The sequence below is a fragment of the Fukomys damarensis genome, unplaced genomic scaffold, assembly GCF_012274545.1.
Source record: "Fukomys damarensis isolate Sample0158 unplaced genomic scaffold, DMR_v1.0_HiC HiC_scaffold_23, whole genome shotgun sequence".
Lineage (NCBI taxonomy): Eukaryota > Metazoa > Chordata > Mammalia > Rodentia > Bathyergidae > Fukomys > Fukomys damarensis.
Window position 1 is genome coordinate 39,427,448 of NW_022900935.1, and position 12,555 is coordinate 39,440,002.

General features: G+C 55.2%; 1 protein-coding gene across 1 annotated transcript in view; it reads left to right on the top strand.

The window, feature by feature from the left end:
* The window catches only part of Casz1 (castor zinc finger 1), a 47,661-nt gene that overhangs the window by 5,298 nt on the left and 29,808 nt on the right, over positions 1-12,555 (top strand). Inside the window, exon 2 of the mRNA XM_033767339.1 lies at positions 48-86. Within this exon, the coding sequence (XP_033623230.1) occupies positions 48-86 (39 nt within the window). The remainder of the gene's footprint in view (positions 1-47; positions 87-12,555) is intronic.

A 12,555-nucleotide genomic window follows, 5' to 3' on the forward strand; every position in this document is an offset into this window, starting at 1 on the left:
CTCCTCTTCTGTCCCTCCCGTGCCTCCCTGCCCGGCGTGCCTCGAAGAGTTTGGGACCAAGGAGCGCAGAATGGATCTCGGAACAGGTACCGGCCGGTGGGAACCCGCGGGAGGCTCTTTCACTTTTCTTTCGGTTCTTTTACGGAAGTTCTTATTTTTAGTCCAATGAGCTCGCGGCGGAGCAGGGTGCCGGGCCGGGCAGAGGGTCGGTGCCGCCGCCCCTGCGCTCGCTGCTCTGTGGATGGCGAGATGGTTATTATTTGTTACTTGCTTAGTGACTGTGACTAATTTAATGCTTGTCATTGTGAAAGAACTGAGAGGACAGAGAGATGGGGGGCACCCGGGGAGGTGGTTTAGGGGGTTTTTGTGGGGGTTTTTGTTCTCCATGTTTTTGTATGGCTCCGTGTTTTTTCTGTGTTTTTAAAATATACATATACTTTTCCCCCCCCTCTGTAAAGAGCTCTGTGTGTCTGGCTATGGGGTGTGTGTTTTTATTTTTTTAGTGGGGGGTGGTTTAGTTTTTGAAAGCAGCGTCCTGTTGGGAAAGGTGGTTAGTCTGGTTTCGGGGTGACTGTCTCAAGGTAAAGGAATTTAATTTATTTGGGACAAGGCTGTGTCGGATGATCAAGCTGCTTATTATGGCTAATGAGTGTTTTTCACCTGAGAATCTGTGGGCTGAGGCTGCTGTTATCAGTTCAAAGTGAGGGGCCCAGGACTCTCTCCTGGCCCCCTTTTTAGTCCCTGCCCTGGAGGTGTTGTTGGACCAGACTAACTTTGGGTATCTGGGTCTGGGGGCCTGGGATGGGATGCATGTCAGGCTCCACATAGCTGCTGGCCTGGGATAGAGTTTATCCTGGGAATTGGGCGTCTTACTAGTTTTAGTCTGATTGTGTTCAATAGTTCTCTTCACATCCTGGCTCCCAACTTGAGCTGAGTAAGGGACTGCCTCAAACTCTTCTGGCTCCCTCCAGCCCTGCTATGGAAACCAGGTTTTATCAGGACCCTCACATCCTAGGTCTTTAGAGCAGCTCGCTTCTCCCTAAATGTCTGGAAAGAAACAGGTTGCTAACTCACTGGGGACTGATCTCTGAACCCTTCAGTTACATTTATGGAAGGAAAGGTGGCTTTGGTGGCTGTTAGGGTTGTTAAACTTGTAGTCCATGAGAGGCCCAAGTTCATGGGTCCCTTGGGACCCAGGAGTTAACATCTGACCCTCTGAGGTCAAGGGGTGAGGGTGTGCTGAGAGAGCAAGAGGTGACATTTGTGAGTGGCATGGTGGCTGGCTTTAAAGGTAGTGTGTTGTGGGGGAGGGAGTTTTTCACAGTTTTTAGGCTGTTCCCAAAGGTGTGATCTTGGCTAAGGTAACTTGGAGGCCTCCTGGATCTCTTTGCCCAGGAAGGTGAGACGCCCCCTGCTGGGCAAAGTGATGAAGGTATCCAGAGGCTGCCACCCTGCCCCTCCCAGCCCTCTCCGCCCACAGAGAACCAGCCCGCCCACCTCTAATCAGGTGTCTCATCGCTGAGCTCTCAGGTCCCACCCCCTTTCTTGGGAAATGGGGCCCCCACCCAGCCCAGCCAAGGACCAGCCCTCAGAGATGGGCCAGGCATAGTGACCACCTCCTACCTGGCCCAGGCCAGCCTCTGTCCGTGGGTGGGCATATGATACCCAGGCATTAATCAGCTGGAAGGCAGGCCTTCCTGTCTTCCTCCTTCTAACCCAGGTGCCAGCTGGAGCTGGCGTCCATCCTCTGCCATGCCAGTCCTTCCTGGGCTGCTGTGGGAGCACTGCTCTACAGCCCTTCTGGGGGTTTCCCGATAGCCTGGCAGGAGGCAAGTGACAGGACCTCCCATGGTCTCCTTAGGGAGACTTCTGGCACTCCAGGGACAAGCTCTGGAAACTTTTCCTAGAAGCCAGAAGGGCCCCAGAGGTCAGCTAGAGAGAGACACTCCCAGTGGGACGCGGGCCTGGACTCTGGACACTCAGAGAGGGAGGTCCAGGGTGTCAAAGTTCTGACTATTTCCTGGAGGAGTCATCTGGCAATACCAACTCAGTCTTTTTCTCTGAACTTGGAAGTTTCACTTAATCTCAGAACTTCTGAAGAAAAGGACTTTTTCCTCACTTCACCAAAAAAAAAAAAAAAAAAAAAAAAAAAAAAGGGAAGGAGAGACTGGTCCCTTCTGGGCCTGTCTCTCAACCTCTGGAAGGTGCAAGGGACACAGGGTTCGTTGCTGGAAGGATGCTGGGCTCTCTTCCTTTGTGGGTAGCTGGGGAACTTTAACCAAGGGCCTCTTAGCACAGTGTAGGGCTGGTGATGCCGCCGCTGGGACCCAAAAGAGTTGCCAGCACACGTACTGGATCATGGGTTAACATCCCCTCCAACCTGGACACATCTAGTCCTGAACACTCAGGCCATAACTAATCCAGTGGCAATTGAGTGGAGTCTTCTCAGGTGGGGACAGCAGGATCTCAAGACCCTCAAAGTGGCCATGTGGACCCCTTCTCCCCTACCATAGATCAGCCAAGGGCTGGATCAATCTGGACGTCTTTAGCAATAAAAAATGCCGATGTCGTCCTAATTCACCAGGCCCCGAGATGACAGCAAATTTACATTTTTTAATTAAACTAGCAGCCAGTTTTTATGAGAGGGGGTTGGGTTATGCAAATCAAATGGTTGTGTACGGAAGATTAGGAGAGTTTGGGAATAAATTCCACAAATGCTAATAAAAAAAGAGGAAAGAGAGAGAGAGGGAGGGAGGGAGGAGAGAGGAAGAGAGGAGGACATAGTTCCATTAGGCCCTTTTAGAGTGATTTCCCTGGGGCGGGGAGGGGGAGGGAGCGGGGAGGAAGCTTTCAGACACAGGTAAATCCATCCCCGCAGTTGGGAAGCTCCCCAGGATTAGGCCCTGCCAGGCTGATTCCTGGGCCTGAACACAGATGGGAGTGGGGGTGAAAATGGCAGTGAAACCACAGTAGATCTTTGAGAAGTCTTTGAGTAATGCTCTTCTACCCTCAGGGGGAACTAGAGAAGGGGAGGGCTATCCAGTAGAGGGCCCAAGGTAGGCTCCGCTGGGTTGAGGGCCAAATAGGCAAGAGGGCAAGTTCAAAGGGATAGCCATAGAGCCATCTGGTAAGGAGTTCATGGGGAGCTGGAGAGGGGCAGCACTGCCCACCCGGTACTGTGGCTGAAACCATGTCATCCAGACACGTCACTGGGAGAACTCAGGGTTCTTCTCTGATTAGACCTGTTTCTTTTTCCTTCTCGGTCCCAGGCTGGGACCCTCTAGCATTGTAGACAGACCCCCCACCACCACATCACTGCATAGTGACCCAGCCTTCAACTGGGGGTGAGAGGCAAAAGGGGTGGAGAGTACAGAGCCAGGTGGGCTCATCAGCCTGGTTCATAGGGTGGAATTTCTTAGTAGCCACAGGCTTTAAGGGCACCTGGTCTGCAGGGGGTGGGAGAAGAAAGACTGCAAACTTCCCCCAGGTGATGTCTGACCCCAGAGAGCAAAGAACTTAGCCTTCAGATTCACAGAACTTACTTGCGCCACCAGTTCGTGGCCAGGCCTTGCTGTGAGTGGAGACTTCATAGAACTTTGCTAGCTCCAGTGATGCCATCAACCCACCCCACAGCTGTGATTGGGAAGGGTCTTGTGCTGTCTCTGGAGGAAGGTTTTGTGCTGGGTTTGAGGTAGACCAGATTGCCCTTGATCTTCTTCCAGCCTGTACTTGGCCAGATACACCCACTCAACCAGTCTAAGCTGGGGCCAGCACCTACAGCCAGGCTGGGCACCGGTTTTGCCAGTCTGCTGTAGAGGGTAGATGCTCTGGTGCCATCTTGGCAGGAAGGAGCCGCCAGAGCCAAGGATGGAATGGGCTGTCTTGGGTCGCGAGTTTCCTGGTACCTTTCAGACAGCCTGGCTGTGCACTGGGCAGTGATGTCAAGGAGAAGGACCTTTCAGGGCTTTGTCTCCCTGACACCCAGCTTGGTTTTGGCTTGTGGGAAGGGGTCAAATGGGCAGGGTGAGAATCATTTGCACCTTCTTGATAGAAAGTGTTTGAGACAGGCAGCTCTGGGCTGTGAGGTGGCCTTGGCCTCGACCAGCCTGGACACTGGGTATAAGACAGGCACAATACAGGACAGTAGAGCCATTCTCCCTCAGGAGGTAAGGCAGGGAAGGCAGGTCTGGAACGGGCCCTGGGAGACCCCAACTTGGGCCCCTGTTCTCCAGTGAGGGCCAACCCGGGGGACCCACCAAATCTGCTCCCCAGGAGAGGCACAAATCAGTCAGCCCTCTCCCAGCCCTCCTCAGCACCGCCGATCTTCCCTTCCCCCATAGCCAGGGAATCTGGCTGAGTTGCAGCTTGGGTTTTTATGATGGAAAAATAAAATAAATGGAGGCTCCTTTGGAGGGCTGAGTCACAGCAGCAACATCTCCTCATTAAAGCTGTTGCCCCTGGCTCAAATCCCTGCCCACTTCCCTGGGCAGGGGACTGGGTGGGGCTCTGGAAGCCTCTTGGCTCTGAATGTTCTTCTCCTTGGCCCCTGCCAGGGGCATCCTCACCCTCTGCCAGCTTCCCTGGGCTAGCTTGCTGTTAGAGGGGCCCCAAGGATTGTCACCTAACTCTGCCCTCCCTGTGCTCATTTTTAAACCTTGACCACTCTGGTTGCTGCTGCTTCTTCCTCCCCTCTCCTACTCCTCCTCCTCCTCTTCTTCCTCCCCTTCTTCCTCCTCCTCTTCCTCTTTTTCCTTCTCCCAGTCCTCATCTTCAGAGACCGAAGGAAGTTGCTCTGTAGCAATGTTCCTCTATGGGTTCCCAAGGTGAACAGTAGCCAGGCCAGGGTCCATCGAGAGTAGGAAGGAGTTGAGGAGGAGCAAGGCCATAGGCCTGTGTGGAAGGAGGAAGGACTGGCTCATTGGGATGGCTTTGGAAGGTGGCAGCCTGGTGATCAGCCCCTCACACCTCAGGCGCTGTAGGGGAAGAGTCCCTGGGCAGATTGGTGGACTACAAGTCAGCAGCCCCTGGGGAGCTCCTGTGGAGAAGATGCCAAAATACAGGCTGCCTGGTTCCCAACCCCCAGGTTTGCAAGCCTGCTCAGGAGAGGTGAGCTGAGAACTGAGAGATTTGTGAAGGAGTGACCGTGTCCCCTTCGCCACCCACATCATCCAGACTTCCACCAACCTTCTCCTCTCCTCATCCTTCTCACCCCCTCTCAGAGCAGCTCCTGTTTCCCATTGTGCAATCACATTTTTCTGCCTTTTTGGCCAGGCTGCCCTACTCCAGCAGGCAGGCCCTTCCTACTCACCTTTCCTGCCCTCCCACCTTGCCAGCCTCACACCCAGTTGGCCCTGGGAAGAGATAAGAGATAAGTGGCTGCTGGTCTGAAGATCTAGTTCTACCTGTGACATTGATGTGCCAGGACAGCGCTTACACTTGTTTCCCGACCCCGGCAGGCCAGGACCAGGTCCAGGACCTTGCTTTTTTCTGCTGTTGCTACCCCTAATGGTGACCATTAGATGTGAGCATTGGCCACTGTGTTGACATCTCTCAGTGCTTGGTACAGGCCTGAGGCTTATGCCTTCCCGCCTTGGTGCTGGTGTGACTGACCGATGGATGTGCCTCTTCCCCGAGTGTCCGCCAGCTTCTGAGTGGGGCAGAAAGAAGAATGCAGGAGGGGCTAGCTATTTCCTCCAGAGCTTTCTAGGCCTGGTTTACAGGAAGAAATGGGACTGAGGTTGGGGTTAATGTGAAGAGGTGAAGGGGCATAAGGACAAAGGTAGGTGTTACGTGGTTGGATGGGGGCCCCAGAGCACTTACCAGCTGTGACCATGACATGCAGCAGCAGGCCTTGGAGTGTGAGGTCCGGAGAACAGTAGCCAGTGTAGCCTGAGCCTCTCCTCTGCTTCCTCCCTGGCCCGTCACCACCATCTCTGTCTCTGATGGCCTCCTCTTCCTGTAGCATGTCTGTCCTTCCAGGCGGGACACCTCCAGCTGGTAGACGCAGTATAGGCAGGGAGGCCAGGGAGAGGGCCTGGGGCCTGTGCTGAGGCACAGCACAGACTGCCAGGGCCTCAGACCCCAGCCCCAGAGTGAGCTTGGGGTGCTTCTGAGTTGATGGAGGATCTGCTCTGAGGATGTCCATGGACCTCTGTCCTCTGCCCTCTCTGGGGCTCTTCCAGCCCCACAGGCTCTGCCAGCTCCATGGGCACATGGCTGCTGAGACCCCTCCTGCAGCCAAACAGGACCGCTCTTGTTGCCTCCTAGGCTCAGGCGAGGACACTATCTGGCTTTGAGGGAGACATTGAATGGGGAAAGAGAACAGATCCATTTTGTGGTCCCAAAGGCCAAGGATTCCTAGAGGAAACCTTCTGAGTTGAGCTTTTCTTATAAGGCTTTACCCTTGAACCACGAAGCCCCCAGGAGGGACCATGCTGCATGAGGACAGGAGACCAGAAGAGCCAGGTGGAGCCTCAGGCCTGGGACCCCATTGCGATGGGAAGGCAGCAGTGTCCAGGAGGCCAGCAGGGAGACCTCCAGAAGTATGTGCCACTGGAGTACATCTTTACTTGTCTCTGACCAGAACCTCCTGCCCTGCAGCCCAAAAGCCATGGGCACTGCAAACCAAGGGCCCTGGTCAGCCAGAGGACAGCTGAGGAGGGCTGCTGCCCAGCAGGGGGCACCCCACCATATCTGCCCCAACCCTCACAAGGACTAGGACCTATGGTCCCACCTTAGTCCAGGCTTTCTGTCCCTGGGTGAGCAAGGGGAGCCTGCCCTCCCCACCCCCAGAGGTTCCTTGGCTGAGTTTGTTTTGCCAGGGTGACCTGTTTAATCATCTCATTTTCTGGTGGCCGTTTATTCCTCGTTTCCACGGTTACGGCCCCATTAAGGGGAGAAGCAATAAGGCAGCGAGTCAAACAGGTAATAAAAACATTAAAGCCCATGTGCACAGAGGGAGGACGGGGTGGAGGAGGGGGCGCAGTGAGGTGAGACGGCCCAGAGAGCAGGCAAGGTATGAGGCTGCCCGACCTTGTCCTCCAGAGGCCACCAGAAGGCTGTTCCCCAAGACCCAGTCCCCAGCTTAGCCATCCCCGGTCTCCAGCCCTCGGTCCCCCAGGCAACAGGCTGCACTAGGAGGTAAAACAGGAAGGAGCAAAGTGAGAGGGAGAGTAACGAAAGCTCCCCCAGGACTGTCCCCAGCTGGTTGTATGACCTGTTTCCAGGCCCTACCTCACCCTCCCTGGGTGGGGGCAGGGGATGATTTCTGACATTGTTTTGAGCTCTTGAAAAATTTTTTTTTTTCTGCCAACTTTATCAGAAAGCATATTTGTGGTGAGTGCTGCTAACAGGGCCAGTCTGATGAGTAAATATTCCTGGTGTGGACGGCCCTGTGACCTTGAGAAAGAAGAGCTCAGAGCAGGAGCCAGGGCATGTGGGAAAAGGGGGGAGCTCTGCCCCAGAGGCTAGGCACTCCTGTGCCCAGTGGGGGCCCTTCCTGGGAGGGGCGGGAGGGCTCTGTTTGTCCCCCAGCACTCTCTTCCCAGCAGTGGGGTCTGTCCTGAGCACAGGTGACAACAGCTCAGGCTGGGTTGTATGACCTGCCCATTGGTGCCCACCGAGAAGCTGTACCAGTTCTCCTCAGCCTCCCCTCCTGTCCTACATGGAAGGTAAAATGCTGTGTGGAGAGGCAGCCGCCTGCCCAGCCCCCTGAACTCCCCTACCTACCCCCAGTGTTGCTACCTGCCCTTCTTGGTGTCCAACCTCTGCGCTGCCCGCAAGGCTGGCCAGGAGCACAGGGAGGAGAGCAATGGGGCTGGAGCGCGCTGCCTGAGGTTGCTGTGCCAGGGCCATTGCTCAGAGAGCAGAGGGCCAGGGTCAGCTCAGGGCCAGCTGGGGGCCCTCAGGCTGATAAGGAGCTTGCTTTCCTGTTCTCTCCCCTGCTGCGATCCCCTGCAAAGGCATGGAGGCCTGTGACTCGGATTATTAATTTCAAAGTTGATTCTGACTAGAGGGGAGAGAGAAGGTATGGGAAATGGGGAAACCCTTTGGCTGGGAACTGTGCCTTGGGAGCAGGCCTAGATGAGTTAATATTCTGATCAAACAATTAAAAATAGAAAATGTTCCCTCGGCACCAGCTGCTGAGGCTTTCGGCAACTGTCACCAGCGGGTTCAGGGGGCAGGTGGCACTGGAGGGAGCTTCCCAACAAGCAGCAGATCTCAGAGCTCGCTGTGCGCCCACTGCCCACCCAGGCCCAGGATAGGAGCCCAGGGCTCCCAGGCCTCCCAGTTCCCCCAGGAGCGGGGCCTGTGCAGCTTCAGGGCCACGCTTCTCCCCTCCAGGCCCAGCCACTCGGTGAAGTCATCACCAGATGCCTTGGTAATTGCTTTAAGAATCCAACTTAAAATAAGATGAAAACTTATATTCCTGGGTGAGGAGTAATTTCCCATCTAATAGTAAATTAATGAAAGGATTATAGCAGGGGGGCCAGCTGGGAGGCCATGCTCATCTGATAAATACAACGTCTCAGGCCCACCAGCTCTAGACCAAGATGCTACTGCACCCCAGGCCAGGGCAGGCCACACTTCTGAGTTCTCTGGGGCACACCAGGGCCTGCTCAGGTAGGAGGACGTATCCCTTGTGGGACCAAGCACCCGTGTCCTGTGATCCCTTCTGTCCTGAGCAGACTGGGATCCTTGATGGTCCTGTTCGGAGGCTGGTGGGTGGGCTGCTTGACAGAGCTACTCTCTCTAGGCCCTGGAGAGCACAGGCACCTTGGAGGGACACTGACTCTGTCCTCTCCCCTGGGTCCACCCCGCTCATGAAGCACAAGGCTTCTCTGGTGGCTGCTGTGTTCAGCCAGGTGCTGTGTCCTAGGTGTGTGGCCACGTACCCCCACTCTGATGGGCTTGGAAGAGGCCTTGCAGCTGCAACCCCATCTTTAACTCTGAGTCCTCTCCCCCCATGGATCACTGCAGGGTGGCTTCTGGAGAGAAGTGGACCACACAACCCCTCTCTTTTGAGTTTACCCAGCACTTTCCTTCCATGAATGTCAGCTAAGGCCACACCTAATATCCCATCTCTCCTCATTGGCTCCTTCAGAGAAAGACAGGAGTTATCCTGTTTCACAGGTGGGTGCACTAGAGGAGTAGCAGCTCAGTGGGAGAGTGCTTGCCTAGCATGCATGAGCCCCTGAGTTCAATAACCCCCTCCCCCCTTCTGCCAAAGTACTGCAAACAAACAAACAGAAACACAGGTGGGGAAACAGGAGGCCCAGAGACACTGCCGGGTTTGTTCCCAAATGCCAGGAGACAGACACAGCATGGGGCTTCCTTCCAAGGGAAATGTAGGATTCCCCGAGGACTGTACCACAATGGCACGGTTGAGTGGAGGATGCCTGGCTTCTGACCCTATGTATATACTGTGCTGCCTGACCCACATCCCAAACGTCTCTGGGCCCCACATACATCCCTGGGCCTCACATGCAGTGCAGTGGCCAATGTACATGCATTCAGAGCTTTTTGCAGGAGAGTCTCCTTTTCTAAAGGTTTCTGCTCATCTCCCCAGAAAGGGGTGCTCCCCTATATGCAGGGGCAGGGCCCTCTGGCTTGTCCCCCTGGTGCAAAGGAAGTGAACAGGTTGGATGCAGGGCCCTCCAAGAAGTCTAAATGAGCAAGCGTTCCAGCGGATGCATGTTTGTGTGCTGTGTTTCCGTGAAAGCAGAGATTTTTGTGGAAAGGGAAGCTGGGGACAGTCGGTCCCCTTGGTTTCCTGGGAGATTGCTTCGGTTAGCTCAGGAGTGGGGATCCCCTCCAGCCTCCCTTGCCACTAGAAGAAGTAACAGCACTGCCTTGGAACTGCCAGGATCAACTTGCTGCTTTGCAGGCAGCTGTCCCAGAGCAGGGCCTTGGTGTGGGGGCTGTACTGAGTCGGGCTTTGCTGGGATGGAGTCTGAGAGAGGACCAACTTCTTACCTAGAATGGGCCACACTGTGCTTTTGGGATGGAGAACAGCTTGTGGTACTACGGTGGCCTACCCACCCTTCTGTCCCACACCTACCCCCAACCCAGAGGAAGGAGTTGTGGAGCAGTAGGGCTGAGAATTCCTAGTCTAAACATCCCAGGAAAGCGTGCTCAGGGAGGGAGCCAAGCCAGAACCACAGATGGTGTGATCCAGATCGTAACGCAGAGTGGGTGGCTTTGAACAGTAGATGTTAGTGGCAGTTGCTGTTCAAGCAGACAGATTGGTGAGTTCCAGGCTGCAGGGATCTGAGCAGGCCCTCCTTTATTTATCCTATACTTGGGACTGGGGGAATGGGTGGGACAGACAGGACAGATAGGGCAGGAGGTCAACAGCCAGCCTAGGAACACCCACCTCAGCCTGCCAGCCATCCGGTCCCACAGCAGTCACTATCCTGCATAGGACCCCACAGGGCCCCTTCCCCTAATGGGAGCCATGGGCAGGGCTTCAAGCCCAGGTAAGGGGCCGAGGATGTTTTCTGTTTCCGGGTCCCTGGGGGCCCAGGGGCAGATTGAGACAGGCTCCTTGCAGGGAAGGTGTTAACAAACAGCAGGTGATTAAACATGACAAGCGGTGACATTTCTGTTCAGGGTTCTCAGTCCCGGCAAAGCCAAGAATGAAGCTATAAACCCTGACATTTTGTGTTATGCACTGAGAGGATTTTAATAGACCTCGCTCCCTCTTCCCCAGTCAACTTCTCTCCCTCCTTCACCTCCCACTGCCCCTCAACATAGCCCACCTGGGCTCCAGGGGCCCTTCTGGGCACTTGGATTGCTCCCCATGTCCTCAGACCCCTCTGCATCTGCAGGACCTGCTAAATGCTGCCCACCACCTCCCTTCTCTTTGATCTTTCCCAGTGCCCCTTCTGCTCCCCCCTCCCCTGCACCCTTCACTCTCTTGCCTCCTTTTTTTGGGTCCTGATCTCACAGCCTCTCCCTTCGATGCGGCTGTCCCAGTTGTCTGGGACAGCAGGTGGCTGTCCCTGTGCCCTCTTTGTGCTCATAACATTTCCAGACAGACTTGAGAGCGGGTGTAGGGAGATTGTGGGGCTTGGTATGGGATTTTTCCCCCATCTTTTTTTCAATCCCCTTTCTCCTTTTTGGGACAAGGACAGAAGGAGGAGGGAGAGAGTTGCACTTCACTGCAAACAGTTGCTGGATTTATTCAGAAAAGGACTGGCCGGCAACAGTTGTCCCTCTCACAGAGAAATGTTGGAACAACTGGGGCCTCCTTTGTTCTCCAGGCAGAGCCCTTTGAAGGGCATTTGGAGGTGAGCCTGGGGCTCAAGAGGGCAGGAGACCCATGGGGGGGCTCAGTTCAATTCCACCCAGGGAGTCCCTACCCCAGTAGACAGAAAAGATTCCTAGAGCTCCTTGGGTTTGAGGCAGCAGTCAAGCCACACCCTGGGTCCCCAGCTCTGCCCTAGTGAACTTGAGAAACACTTAGGTTTTCTGTATTCCTTCAGTAAATATTTATTGGGCCAGACGCTGTGCTGAACAGTGGTCCCTCCTGTTCCACAGATCTTGCGGTCTTGGGAGGCACAAGGATGATAAGTCACTACAGAAGAGCTACAGCAGGGAGCAGAGTGCAGTGAGAGAACAGAGGGAGGGGGCCATCCCCAGGTTTTCCCAGAGGAAGTGATATCACAGGTGGGACCCCTGAAGCATGCACTGGAGGAGGGTGGACAGGATCTGAGTTGCAGGAGCCATTTCCCCCCAGAGGTAGTATGCTGAAGGCCCAGGGAGAGGCAGGTGCTGTGGGCATGGAGTAGTCTGAGTTGTGCCACCCTACAGCAGGCATGGGCTTTGATCTCTGGATAACTGACCCTAAACTTGCTCCTCCATTTGCCCTTCCGCTCCCACCCAGCTCAGCATGGTTGGGGTAAAGGGGGAACTCAGTGCCACAGGTGGGGACTACCACTGCCTTTTCTGCCTGCTAGTCCCCTCCCTGGGGATACTCATGATGTGAGGGGGCAGGAGAGGGGGTTCAGGCCTGCAGGGCAGGCACAGGAAGAGCAGGATATGGGAGAGCCTGAGTCTTTGCCTCTGCCACTTTACCTTCCTTACCTGCTGAACTCAAGGCTCAGCAGACAGACTCCAGGGCCTTCCTGTACCCCTGTCGTCTCCCCTGTGTACTCCCAGCGGAAGCCATGGTGCCCCTCCACAGACTCTAAGCTCCTTAAGCCTTCGGACCCTGATCCCAGTGTCCCTTAGGCCAGAGGGCACAGTGCCAGTAGGGGCTGAAGAAGAGTTGAGAAACCACCCAGCCAGGAGGAGAGGGCTGAGTTAACCCTCAGAGCAGGCCCAGTGAGGAGCCTGCACACTGCCCCGTGGGCCCCTGGTGTCCAGGAAGATGCCCTGGAGAGCCAGGTTTGGCCCCTGTCCATCTGAACTGCCCTCACACCCTAGCACCATTCAGCCACAGGCACCGTTAGCTCTCAGCACGCCTCTTCCCACCTTGCTCAGGCCTTGTACAGGGCTTACCCTGCAGGTTGGCTTCCTGTCCCAAGAGTGATGTGAAGGGTCCAGGGGAGA